This window comes from Poecilia mexicana, unplaced genomic scaffold, assembly GCF_051168715.1.
Source record: "Poecilia mexicana isolate PSO_F unplaced genomic scaffold, ASM5116871v1 scaffold_3, whole genome shotgun sequence".
In the NCBI taxonomy this organism is placed as follows: Eukaryota; Metazoa; Chordata; class Actinopteri; order Cyprinodontiformes; family Poeciliidae; genus Poecilia; species Poecilia mexicana.
The window spans coordinates 32,281,170-32,296,169 of NW_028263372.1; the positions used below are offsets into that span (position 1 = coordinate 32,281,170).

Below are 15,000 nucleotides of genomic sequence, written 5' to 3' on the forward strand. Positions count from 1 at the left end.
TGACTGACTGTGTTCATTTTAAACCAGAGAATATGCAGAAGCATGCAAATACCAGGGTTTCAAGTTTAAAAATGAAGTGTAACTCTGACAAGTTTTATTTCTAAAAAAAGATTATGAAAGAACAGCCTTGCTGGTATTTCTGTGAATTTGCATTTGGTGTGCATGCCTTGTCCAATCCCGACAGCTTTCACCGACTCTTCAACTAAAAGTTGTAGGCAGCAATTCCCAGCTCAGGACCGTTTCACAGATTTTCAACACACTGTACACTCTCTAGTCAGTACGAAACAGAGCAGATTATGGAAGTTTTTTTTTTTTTAAATAATTACCTGTATAGATGGTATACCCAGGTAAAGGGACAGTAAATTTAATATAATTTAGACAACATCATTTATCCGTCACTATGCTTGGCCACATTGCATGAAGTGTTCAATATTTTAGAATAAGACTTTGGTAACAGCAAAGGATACTTCTTTGCTGTTATTTTTGCAAAAGGAGAATCTACTAAATATTAATGTCACTTTTCTGTTGAAGTGCCCATACTTTTGCACCTGTTAAATTTTGTGTTGATGCGTAGACTACTGCACATTTTTTTTTTAATCCAATAAACCTCATTTCAATACTGAAATATTACTGTGTCCATAAGTTATTGGTTGTATCAAACTGAAATAGCTGTTGCAAACATCCAAATATTTAGAGATAAAAACAAATAAGATTAATAGAGGTGCCCAAACTTTTTCATATGACTGTAAATATTATAATTGGAAATATAAAAACAAATGGAATTTGGTCTAAATCAACATTGTGGTCCTCATGCTGTGACACATGCAAATATTTTATTTGAGATGGTTATGCATTTTTGGCGTCCTTGAGTGAAAATCCACTGGTTGACTAGATTGTTAAAACTATAAAACATGTTTTAGTTTACTCACTAGAAATTGAAATGCTAAGATCAAAGTCTTAGCATCTCAAAATATTAATCTACACATATTCATATGAATCAAACATACTAATCTAAATACTGCATCTAATATTTTAGTAATTGAGAGCAGTTCACATTTTAGCACAAATGTGAGGGTTAGAGAGAATTAGGTAGGTCTCATACAGCTCAACAGCATATGGAGTAAACATTTGAGAGTGTTGCATTCTTTACTGTTTTGTTATGGGAACCTGCTCTTTACCCTTCAACAAAGCACTGATCTGCAGTAGTTGTGTTGTTGGAGGCCTTATAGAATGTGTCTTCCCCCAAAAAAAGCACTGGGTATCAAATTAACTAAACCTTTCCCGTATTTTGTGTTCAAACCTTTAATCTTAACTAGTCAGGTGTATGCTATTTTTTGTATTACATTATAATTGTAATATCTTCCAATGGATAAAACCACAGTTTGAAATTTGAATAAGAATTTGGAGATTCAGTAAGTATTACAATATTCTTGCAAATAGAAGCCAAGTCACTGAGCCTTTATTGTGTTAGTCTTTTTATACAAATTCCAGCAGATACTGAAGCATTAGTATTCACACTGAGCTGTAGCTTGTCAGGTGACAGTAAAGATGAATGGTCTTTAAGATGAGATGGGGCAGAGAGTAAGCATAGCTGTTCTTCTTCTATGCCTAAACTTTACTAGCTATAGATGGTGTTACAGAGAAAAATAAATGTACATTTTCCACACACATTTCAAAGCAGCTTAAACTCAGACTGAGAGAAAATGATAAATTAGGGCTGACGAAAATGGGTAGAGTAGCCAAAAAGTGACTCTCTTCAGTATTTTTACTCAAGTAGAAGTAAAAAGTTATAATAAACAATATGTTCAAGTAAAACTAAAAAAGTATTTGGTAAAAATGCTACTTCAGTACCCAGTTCTTGAGTACCACTGTTTGTTTCGATTTAATTAAATTGAAAAATTGTAATCGTAATTTAAAAAAAATGTAACATTGCATGCATATTCCAATACTTTTACTGATAAAATAACAATAATATCAAATTTGAAAAGAAGAAACACACATTTCCTAATTTCAATTTTCCCCAACATAAAGCTTTTGAAACCAATACTTACAGTAGGTAAATTAAGCATGTTAGAACAGTGCATAGTACAACCAGTGGCAACACCATTTCCTGTAAATTCAGTTGACCTCCAAATGGCACAGCAGCCTAGAAAATAACAGAATGACAAAGCTTAGTGAAGTGATAAACACACCAGAAGTCTCACCTTTGCACAAATTGTGTGTTTCTGTGTCTGATGCCTTTTTGGTTATAACATACTTTTATGTCATTCAGTGTAGGAACTCGAGGAGAGTAAAATAGCCAGAAACTGTACTCAAGAGTAGCATTGCTTCAGTATATTTGACGTACTGACCATAAGTCATAAAATATAGCATACTTTTGTATGTACCATTATCAGAATGCATAATTTTTCAAACTTAAAACATGCAGGGGGACCCATAGCGTGCAGCAATGCTGTACACACCAAAAATCAAAAGACAACATGATTAAATTTATGATTATAGACATAGACTCTAGGCTTAGACTGTACCATAGAGCCCTAAAGACATTAATGGGAAAAGACAAAATCTGTTGATAAATGACAAAGAATTCAGTAGCATCATGATTAGTTTGCAGTTATTATTCATAAACCATTTCCTTCTTCCAGCATAAAAGGTCCAATAAACCTGCCACTTAATTCCCAATGTAAATATTCTAATAAGTTTTTCAATATTATGCCACACAGCAAAGGTATTTAATAACAGCTGAAAGGGACAAATGCACTGATGCATAAAGCTCATTTGTCTGTATAATGCTTGAGACATTCATTGACCCATGAAGTGCACATCTTACTCTTAGTTTCACCTGCATGAAACTGTGCAGCCTGTTGGGGCATCAAGAGACAGACATAGGCAGAGACGGGTCTTTGGAGAGACAGGGTGAGAGGTCCCCTGACATAACACAATAGTCACACAGGGCCAGTGTAGAAAAGGCCTGTCCATTCAAATGTTCACAAAAATAATGCAGTTAAAAATGAATGGGGTGAGTCAGAGAAGGGAAAAATAGGTGACAAGGTAGACTGAGGTAAATATTTTCTCTAACAAAGACTATTTCAAACATTTTTTAGGCCTAGCCAACACACAGAAAACTGTTGCTAGGAGCAGCAATAAGTATTCTTGATTAAAAACATGCAAGTCAACTTAAATTTAAAAATAAAAACGTGAATAATTGGAGAGTTCCAATGTGCTAAGTGGTTAGAAGTCATTGAAACAGGGTTTATGTCAATTTATATCTAATAAGTGTAAAAACAAAAGACACAAATGATTCTACACTATTGTTTAAAGCAAAGATTACACCAAAATGGGAAAACTGCCTGTAAAAACACACCTTTGTTTTCCCCATAGGATTTAAAAGTGAAAGTAGTAGCCAGGAGCCGTCAAAGGAATGGTATCTGTTATAGGTCATCAGCATGTGTGATCAACTCTTTGAAAGTGGGTGTCTAATTCTTTTTAACTGGAAATCAAAGAAGTCTTAGCATCTGGGAAAACTGTCTTACCTACTGACACTAGGGGGAGAAATGAGAAAAATACCCAAAATGTTCCATTTCAGACTCCATAAACCTCAATGATCATGTTAAATGTCTGCTAAATTAAGCTGGATGTGGTTGACCCTACAACAAAGTGCCATATTTGGAGAAAACAAAAACAGCTGATGTCAAGCATGATGGGGTGATGATTTGGGTTGTTTTTTTACAACACTTAAACCATGCAGTCATTCACAAAACATGAATGTATCACATTATGCTAAAGTTTTGCTGGATCAATTGTAAACCCATCTGCCTAAGACCTAAAGCATGGCTAAAAATGGGTCAAAAAGAAACAGGACAAGGATCCCAAACACACCAGCAAATCAACAACAGAGAAAGGCTAAAAAAAAAAGGAAAACAAAAAGATGTTGGAGAGGAACAGTGAAAGTCCAGACTTATTAGGGTTTGAAATACTGAGGGGACCTTAAGAAAGCTGTGCAGGTTTGAATGTCTGTGAACCTCAATGAGTTGACCCAATGCTATAAGGAAGAGCAGGGCAAAAATTGCCCTGCTCTTCCTTATAGCATTCTAATATATGAATTTATATTAGACCATGCTCATACTATGAGCATGGTCTAATATAAATTCATATGTGAGGAGTCCTGCAAAGGAATATTTATGCGAGCATGAATCCCAGATATAGCAGATTTTCAGTTTTAGTTTGAAACGATAAACCTCACTTGCCTAATGTTATGCATTTGTTTTGTTATAAAAGCTGGCATTCTTGCTTTGTTCAACATAAAAACAAATGAAAAAAACAACTAAAGTCTACAGAACAAAAACAGAACCAAACTCAGTAACCAAACTAAGTCCTCAGCACAGGTTGGCATTCAAAACAAAAGCTCCTCCACCTGGATGGGATAATGCTATTTCTAGTCTTAGTATTTGTCCCGTTTTTGAGAAACAAGTGAAAAACATAAAAAAAGATAAATACAAGAGCAACAAAGACATGAGAATTTATCCCTTGTTCAATTATCCTACTTCAAGAAGGATTTACTCTGGTCATCAATGTTACAGTCTGTTAATCTAAAATAATAATTTAACCTGAAAAAGATACGATTTTCTTGTTTTAATAATCTCCTTGTTAATTCTCATATTCTTATTCCAACAGCTGTTTATATGATGAGTTCCAGTTCTGTACAGGCCCCATTGTTGCATTCATTGCACTTTATTAGTTTCCTTGTTTCCATCTGAAATCTATGGTCTTTGAGAGCCTTAATTTTCCTCCACCAATTATAGAAAAATGCACTGAAAAATTCCTGTTGCACCGGGGATCTTTTTGGCGGTGAATGGTGTTGGAACTATTGTACTACAAATGTAAGTCTCTGTAACTGAAACATAGCTCTTTAGTCACTATATATATTTTCTATATTTCAGCTTCTCCTTTCGAATATCTAATTTTCTATACCTTATACCAAACAAAACTTAAGCTTTTATTCCATCATTATGTATAAAAGCTCTAAATGCAGTGTTATTTAGATACATAACACTGCATCTAAATTGTTTAATAGATGGAAACAACAGTAACCAAATTTGTGATATTATTTTAATAATGCAACAACATCAGAATATTTACAATTTTGTATCATCATATGAAACTGTACTATGTGATAATGGGCTGCTTGTGTCTGCTTGTCCACAAGCAGACACAACGTGTCAGTGGGATTGATGGTAATTGTTTTCAGCATACTCAGAAGTCTGCAGTATAGCAGGATAGTTGCACAGTATGGCCAAGCCCTTGCATTGATTGTCTGATTCTATTACTTGTGAGGAACTTCACCCTAACTAAATTAAATCCAGGGGAAGGGAAAGTCATTGAACATTTGAAGTCATGTTGATGTAAAAAAAAACAAAAAAAAAACATTTTCTGTTTTACTTATAAAAAGGTATTCAAGTGCAAGAAGTAAATTTGGGTTGTAATTAATATCTTATGTATTTTAGAGTCTCAACCTACCTAAAAATTCCTAAATCATAAAATATAATCTTATGGAATGGTGTTTTTTTAACCATAGAAAATCTTCCCTAAACTTCAAAATAACATTTGCATCAATAGAAAATATGACGGCATAAAACCCTGTAGACCTTGCAGAACAATACTTTATAAAAAACTCCAATGCAACAGACTCCAGTCTTAGCATTTTCTCTAATAATATGCACATCTCCCTAGTCATAAAAATCTATTTAGTGAAATGAATTTTTTTCTTAAGGTTCAAAGCATATCAATATTCTGTATTTTTCTGTCTCCCCAGGTAAGCAGTAGGATGGTGTCTGGAGAGGCAGGAGGGCACAGCTACTTGGTGGCATGTTGGCAGCCCATCCTGATCCTGATGCTGGGCACCGTCCTTTCAGGCTCCACCACTGGCTGCCCTTCAAAATGTGACTGCAATGGCCAGGAGCGTTCAGTCGTCTGTCATCGAAGAAGGCTGGCAGCTCTTCCTGAGGGCATCCCCACTGAAACTAGACTGCTAGACCTCAGCAAAAACCGTCTGAAGACTCTAGGGCCTGAGGAGTTCATTAATTACCCTCAGCTAGAGGAGCTGCAACTGAACGAAAACACTATTTCATCCATTGAGCCGGGGGCTTTCAGTAACCTAATGAACCTTCGAACGCTAGGCTTGCGCAACAATGAGCTAAAGCTCATTCAGCTTGGAGTGTTCACGGGCCTGACCAATCTCACACAGTTGGATATAAGTGAGAATAAAATTGTTATTTTGCTCGACTACATGTTCCAAGAGCTGTACAACTTGAGGGCTTTGGAAGTTGGGGACAATGACCTAGTCTTTATATCGCCTCGATCATTTCATGGTCTGAGCAATCTTGAAAGCCTCAACATTGAAGGGTATAAACTGGGCTCAGTTCCCACTGATGCCCTTAGTCATGTACATAACTTGCTATCCCTTCGATTACGCTATCTGAACGTCACTGATATAAGAGACTTCTCCTTTAAAAGGCTGTATCGACTAAGAATACTGGAGATTTCTCATATGCCTGCCTTGAATACTATGGCTTCACAAAGCTTGTATGGACTTAACCTCACATCACTGTCTGTCACAAATTGCAATCTGTCTACCATCCCCTATGAAGCCATCAATCATCTCAGATATCTTCGATTTTTAAATCTATCTTTCAATCCAATTCATACTGTTGAAGGTAACCAGCTTTTCAGTCTTCAAAAACTCCAGGCATTTCACTTGGCTGGTGGACAATTGGTGGCCATTGAGCCTTACTCATTCCGTGGACTCAACCACCTCCGTATTCTTAACGTGTCAAGAAATAGCTTGAGCACCCTTGAGGAGTCCGTTTTTCACTCAGTGGGAAACCTGGAGACCCTGGCTTTGTATGAAAACCCTTTGGCTTGCGACTGCCGCCTGCTATGGGTCTTCCGCAGGAGGTGGAGGCTTAACTTCAACAAACAACAGCCCATTTGTGCTTCACCTAAGATTGTGCAAGGAAAAGAGTTCAAAGATTTCCCAGACGTACTGCCTCCAGACTACTTCATCTGTCAGAAATCAAAGATTGTGGATTATAAGGTTGTGGAAAGCCATGTTGATGAAGGAACTACTGTTCACTTCACGTGCATGGCAGAGGGTGATCCAGCTCCAGTGATAATGTGGCTATCCCCCAAGAAGGAGTACATTACTACAAAGACTATAGGGTCAAGGCTCTCAGTATCCAGCGAGGGTACACTGGAGGTACGCTACGCCCAAATTCAGGACAATGGCACCTACTTGTGCATTGCCAGTAATGCTGCTGGCAATGACACCAAAGCTGCTCACCTTTTTGTACACAGCTACTCCCCGAATTGGCCACATCAGCCAAATAAGTCATTTGCTTTTATTTCTAACCAGCCAAGTGATGAAGGTGCTAATGTGACCAGAACAACAGTTCCATTTCCATTTGATGTAAAGACACTTATTGTCGCAACCACAATGGGATTTATCTCATTTCTTGGAGTGGTCCTCTTTTGTCTTGTAATTTTATTCCTCTGGAGTAGAGGAAAAGACAGCACAAAGTCAACTATTGAAGTTGAATATGTGCCACGAAAAGAGGAAACAGAGGAGGCCAGTCCAACTGAGGCACCTGTACAATTCAACATGAAAATCATGTGAACTATTAAAGGAGGTCATGTAAGCTTACAAACTGCAGCCAGGATGCATACTGTTCTTGTCAAAAATATGTAATCAGTTTGTGAGCGATAGCACAGCAGCAAATGCATCTAGACAGTATACCTTTGACATTTTTTACTTCAGGGACTGAATCTTTAAAAATAAATGTTAAACAATTGTTCAGATTTCTGTACATGTATGTACTGTACAGTATGCTAACATGCACTTGATTACATGATTTCTGTGTGGAACCAAATAAGGGTTATATATGAAAAAAGCACAGTAACAGTATATGACAAGCAGGCTAATACAGATAAGCAGTTGATAATTATCTTAAGTAGTCTTTCTTTTGTGAAAAACAAAAATTATGTGGATAATGGATAATGGATTTTTTCTGTTGGCTATTTTTTTTTACCTTTGATAGTTGTTAAAAGCACACCTGTCACAAGCAGATGTTTTCTTGCCTGAAATACTGAGATAAAAATAATTTTCCTTTCCCCTCATTTAGTTATTTTTTTATTTTTCAGTCAAGAGAAAAGTATGACACAAGTACTTTCTTTTGAGTTTATTATATTTAACAAAACATACATTTACTTTTCAGAAATTGACCCAATCATTTCTAAGATAATTGTTAAAAAAAATAATAAATCGACAAAATAGTTATGGTTTTTGTGGCTAAATATAAAATTAAAACTTTGATTTTATTTGGTAATTACAGACAAAATAGTCTGTTAACACTGGCCTTTCTGATGTTTTTTTTTCCTTTGTTAAATCCTTAAATCATTTATTGAAAATTTTGAAGAGGGGGTAATCTGGCTAAGGTTAAATTTGAACGTGTGCATGTTACCAAACTGCATAGAAAAGCCCGTTCTTGCTCCTCTCTGCCAGCAAAGGAAGATTGTCATTAAATGTATTTAAATGTTGTGATATACATATTTTTTTCTGTATTTTATTCCTCTGTGTACATTACGCTATTGCATAATAGTAATGCTTTTGATAGCTGTGGGTATTGAGCAAACTGCAATCCAAAGAGCAGATTAAATATACAGTAAACATGTTTTTGATGTACTTAACTGAAAGAGAGTGTTATTGATTTTAGAACATAACGTCGCCCTTGAAAATATTCTGAGCAAAAATCTCTAAAATACTTTACAACCTATTTGACTGTTTAGTAAGGTTAATCACTGTCCTAGAATCCAGAAGGCACAACGTCACTACATATTTACAAGTTAGTGACATTATTTATTTGTTGCCTTAAGAACCAATTTTCCAATTTTCTGCTAAGCAATACTCAACATTTCTATGTAAAATGGAGTTCCAGTTCTCAGAATTTTATGTTGTCCAATTTATTTCACAGTCAAGGTCTGCTCTGAAGATAATGTGTTCATTAACTTCTAAATGCATGTTTAAAAGGGGTGGGTGAATTGAAATTCTATTAAAATAAAGGACATTTTACACAACAGGCTATTTATTTTATGCTAAATGGGAAAGAAGAAGATGATGCTGCAAGTATATTTCACACAGGTAATTTCATTTATAATAAGGTTTCAGTAAGAAAATATTTCACAATACCTTGATAGCATTTTCTGGTATTTCTATGTTGGTACATGTGACTGAGCTTGTAAATTTAGATTCATTTCAAATTTCTGAAGATACATATATATATATATATATATATATATATATATATATATATATATATATATATATATATATATATATGTGTGTGTGTGTGTGTAAGTAATGTAACATAATTTTAAATATGTTCTATAGCGCTTAAAACATACAGTCCTCCCCTCAAGAGATGTCTTTTGTTTTTGACTTTTATTACATTTACATTTCAGATTTTCAAACATCATTCTGAATGTACTCTGACAAAGATGGTCTGACTGCATCCAGAGATGCACTTATCCAGTAAGCAGTAGTAAACCAAACTGGGAATTACTTGCCAGTGTTTCACATCACTATGGAGGCTTTCTAGCACCTTTTCTTCCAGAATTGTTTCAATTCAGCCACATTGGAGGGTTTTTGAATATGTGTGTACCGTTTAAGGTCATACCATTGTATTTCAATGGGCTCTTTGCACTTGCGGCGCATCTGTATGTGCGAAATGCGGCTTTCTTGCTTCTGTTTTGAGTTGCCAGGACAGCTAGAAAACAAAGTCCTATTTCAGAAGCAAATAAAGCAATATAATGAACATCGTCGTCTTCCTTATATAATGGGCTTTTAAGTTTTAAAAGGGAAAGTAGTACCTTTTCCCATGGACTCACTTATCTATTCAGCCTGAACAAGCAAGTTTATGGGAAAAAGTCAGCAGACTAGATAGAGCCAGATCGCCGAGTAACTGATCTACCTGTACATACTGCTGTGAACACCACCTTATGTGAGCTCTTCACAAGAAACAAGCAACACGGAGACCTTAAGGAACACGGCCATATTTTTCTAAAAGCAACAACTTTGAACCTGAACAGGCAGCTGAACTAGAACTCTGACAATTACCAGTGCTGCCCTACTTTTAAGCTTGTGCTTCCTCATGCTACCTCACGGTAAGTAAGCAAAAAGTCCGAACCGTAATCTCCCCCGTAACTTGGTCTCTGTTTTTATACCAACAAACACACACATAATATACTTGAAAATAAGTACAAAATATGGTTAAAACATTGTTCGTTAGAAATAATGATGACTAGATACTTAAATAGCATATTTTTATAATGAAAATGTCCGAGAATATTGCCTATTAGCATAAGCTAAAGTTAATGTTAGCCACAAAGTTTAAAGAAAGCAAAACTTACCTTCATATCTGTGAATGTACAACGAAGTGTACATGTTAAAACCTTTCTCCAGCTCACTTGTTGAATCTTCGGATCGATGTGCATCAGTAATTGTTACATTGGGCAAGCCCTGAAAGCACCTAGTGTAAGTTGCCATTTTCAATAAACCGGAAGCGACGAGCCGCTTATCCCCGAACACGGAAGCTGACGTGCAAAGAGCCCATTGCATTTAGGTATGGACTTTTAAGAGGCCATTAGGGTGAGTAAAAATATAGTTTTTTTTATATTAATTAATTAATTAATTAATTAATTAATTACACATTGAAATGTGTGTTTTGATCATTACAGTGGCCTAAAGCATTGGCCCTTAGAGTTAAGGTTTCACACAGATGGCCTGACATACTTCTGGATTTTCTTATAGAAATCACAATGTATAGTTTTACCAATTACATCAAGTCATCCAGGATCTTTAGACGCAAAGGATCAATTGTAGGTGCTACAGTGTTGCAGGGGTATTGTAGTAGGACAAATCACAAAATAACTCCCAATTACCCAGTGCAGAACATTGCTGATTATTAGGCTAAAAAATACACTGAGACTTTTAAAAAGTACCCAAGATTCACAGCGAAATGTAGGCAAATGCATTTGGTGGATGCACAGTTTTTGTATTATTATGACACCAATCTGAGTTGTCTGCCAGTTTTGAATGAGACATAATTTGTTAGCTTGCAGTCAGGCTTGTTAAATCAAGGTTTTAACTTTGCAATTCAAACTGTCAGCATCTTACAGAGCCCAGCATTTATGTCAAGCACAACTAGTCCTAGAGCTCAGCATGTTGCCTCTTCTAGGCAAGCAAAGAAGACACTCATTTTGAAAACAGCAATTGTTTACTTTCTACTAGCTTTGTGCATACTCTGCTGTCTTCTTTTCATCTAATTAGAGCAGGTGTGTCCTGCCGGTCTTACATGTGTCCTTGCTCCAAGGCAGCTGATTCAAATGACTGAATTACCCCCTTAACATGTCTCCAAGTCTACAGAGACCTGCTAATGAACCATTAATTTGATTCAGGTGAGTTGAATTAGAGGAGCATTTATTTATTTACTTTTATTCCAGGCATACCATAGGAAGAAGCTTTTTGCTAACATGTTTGAGGGCATCTTTGCTCTACAAAAAGGATATGGGGATGGTATCTAATTGAGTGATTAACTTTAATAAATCAGGGCTGCCTCTGACATCAATGTAGACAGGTTACATAATGAAATGTGAACCTCTGTTGGTATGACCTTTGACCTTCGGGATTATGTATATGTCAACATTTACATTTCTGTGTGTGTTTGTGCGTGTGCAATGGATATGTGTGCTAATTTGCCACTTGAGAAGAGTATGAAGCTCACAACATTTTGCACCCAAGAACAGCAGGCATTAGGGTGAGGGTCACCGCCCAGAAGTCGTAGCACTCCCCGGCAGACAGCCACCAAGCACCTCTCAGAGCAGCTATCTGCCTGACACAGAGGTAGGTCAGCAGCACCCCTCTGGCTAGAAGCACAGAAACAAAAAATGGTTCTCTATATAGACAGTTAAAGTAATATAATATTATTTACAATTTGCAGATATCATCCAAAGAATGTATTGCAAATGTGAACGATCCATTGCTTTGAAATTATCTAAATACTTTTGCTTTGTCTGTTTGTTAATTTGTTTTAAAGTTAAGACTTAATTCTAAAACCTGATTGTAACATTTATTTTGTGTTGTCTTTTTTGTACTTAAGGACCATCATAAAATAAGAATGGAAACCATTAACAAAAAAAGGAACAGCTTTCAGTATTGTATATAATAGATCTTAGTTATGCAGCTGTCTAGCAAACACATTGCAGTGTCAGAGTCCAGTGCATCTGTACTGGGTGTATGACAGCTACTGAAACACTTCCAGTTGCTGTTTTATTCTTGGCATCTGAAGGAGAAAATTTTATTTATGACTCAATTTCAAGGAAGAAAAACCTGTGCACCACAATTTATAGAACTACAGCTGTACACTGTCTTATACAGTAAACAGACATAAACTGTAAAGATCCAAACATTGCTATAGACAATGTAAGCACTGAAACTTTCAAATTGATTTGTTAATAAATAAAAGGAACAAATTGTAAAAAATGAACCAGTTGGGTGAACAAGTTATGGGGACACAGATGCATTGCAACTAAAGGCTTCGAAATAGATTATCTATACTGTAAATAATAAGGGGGCTGCAATAAACTAAGCAAAACGTTTGAAGTTTTTTCCATAGCTTGAAAGACAGAGGGTGTGAAAACCACAATAAGACCAAGTAGTAAACTATAAAGGTTTAATTTATAAATAATTTTTGACATCAGCTTTGGTACAAAGAAATCTTCTGCATACATAAAATACTTTAAAAGCAAGATCACAACTATCCCTAACTAATTTAAAACTGAGGCAACTAGCATGAATAAAAGAAAATGAAAGGATAAGATTTTGTTCACCTTTTTGCACAACGTTTCACTGCCTGTTTTGCTCTGATGAGTGCTAAAGAGATGAAACACTAAAAATGTATTCATACAGCTAAATAATTTCAGTTGCTTAAAATTTAAAGCCAACACTCTAATGGGTTTTCCCATACTTACAACCAAGTAAATGTTCTCTAAATCCTCAGTAAGCAATTAATGTCTCAATGTTTTCTGCAAAATAGTTGTGCTTTTGGAGCTGGATACAGATTCTTGTCAGGCTCCTTAGATGTCTTAAAGTTTCTAACAGCTCTTAAGCCTCAACAACCAATTCTGTTGTTTATCTATGGTTTGAAATAATTAAAATTTAAAAATGAGACATTATTACTTCACTGATATAGACATGAATTGTATGTAGTTTGGTCAGTTTATTTATATTATAAAAATTCACAAGAAGTCATACTAAGAGGCAGTTAAATTACAGTCCGGTATGCCAATGCTAAAATGTGTTGAAGAAAATGTTGACTAAGAAAACCAGCTTGTATAAAATCTTCATTGGGATTCAGTCAAGTATCCTTTGCATGCATAGGGTGACAGGCTTCACTGAAGCAGAAAAATACTATTTTAACAGGAAGCGACCTCCAGCAGAACCATACTTAGTTAGGGCTGCCATCTGCCCCAACAAGAGAATGTGCCTCAACTGAAAGCAAGTAAAAGCAAATAAAAAAAAAACTGAAGTCCAAATGGATTCCACAAAATTTGTATTGTGATGTAGAAAGCTGAGCAGAGAGGCTCAAAACCTGTGAAAAGGAAGAACACAGATGAATAGGAAAAAAAATAGTTAAGAGTGGATACTGTCTTAAACTGAAGCTCTAATTCACTACGCTTCATGTTCTTTTATATTACCAGTGCAGTGTTGGGCAGCAAGGCAAGCTGAAGACTTTATAACCTGAACAGAGATGAGAACAAAGAAAACAAGCAAAACACAAGAAGTAATCATTTGGAGTGTACCCTTCAAAAAACATTTCTTAGATGGTAAATTATATCCAAACATGCTAAAAAAAAAACCGTTGTCATGCCAATGTTTCTTTCTGTCTGTCTAGTTTGCAAAATGTGTAAGCTGCTGCCTCATTTTAATTTGCACATATTGTATCCAAAATGTGTTTTTGCTTGGGTTTAAATGTTAAGAAATTAAACTTGCCTTTTATGAAACATGAAGCTTGGTCACATCTTTAAGGATGTTTACGACATGTGATGCTTTTCCTTTGGTTTTGTGTGTATTAAGATGAAGGGTATCCAATGTGCATTCGGGCACTGGACTAAGAAAATGTTTATTTTGCCAGGTGGCAATATCTTGCTTTTTTTCTGTACTTAATGACTGCCTGACTATCTGGGAATGGAAATTCAATTGTTTAGACAAAGTAGTCTAAACAATTGCCTCAAAATTGTCTAATAACTATTTGTTAAGTATTAAGAAAATCGATTGGTCTATCCTCCAACTGGAGAACATTTGGTTTTTTGAGATGAACTTTTGGTTATGCTGTTATTGGGTCATTGTGTATGACAGAACTACTGGGTAAGGGTATATTCTTTGATATTTCTGGTGTAATTATCAGATTGGATGCTTGTCTGCAAGTTAATGTTGAGCATGTTTTAATTTTATTATGTTTTGTCTATGTGATATTTATTGTGCTGCAGAAAGCTTATGTCACCACCTCATTCATGAATCCTCTACTCATTTTTCAAATTTAGTAGTAATAAAACAGTGAGACTGAAGAAAAAGACCAATACATTGTATTTGAAAAGCAATGCCCCCTTTTAAGTACGAAGACTGAATCATCCAACAGATTTTCCATTATTTTATCAATCTTTCTCAGTTGAAGACAGACATGTCCACTGGGATGGCAGAATAATGATCAAACAGAAGCCCAAAATCAAGCAATAAGATCTGAAGAAAAGACAAACCTCACTGTCTGTTCTTCATCGCTGAGGAATTAATTCAATAGATGACAGTTTGATATCATAACTGGATCATTCCTCCCTTAGCTTTAAGAACTGCAGGAAATTTTATGTTTACATGTCATAGCTGTACCTTTCTTT

General features: G+C 35.6%; 1 protein-coding gene across 1 annotated transcript; it reads left to right on the top strand.

Annotated features, from left to right (window-relative positions):
• Window positions 1-5,824: 5,824 nt before the first annotated feature.
• On the top strand, window positions 5,825-8,188 carry lingo1b (leucine rich repeat and Ig domain containing 1b). Its single transcript, XM_014978985.2, has one exon. The coding sequence runs from the start codon at window positions 5,825-5,827 to the stop codon at window positions 7,670-7,672; it is 1,848 nt and encodes a 615-aa protein (XP_014834471.2). The 3' UTR covers window positions 7,673-8,188.
• The last annotated feature ends 6,812 nt before the right edge of the window (window positions 8,189-15,000 follow it).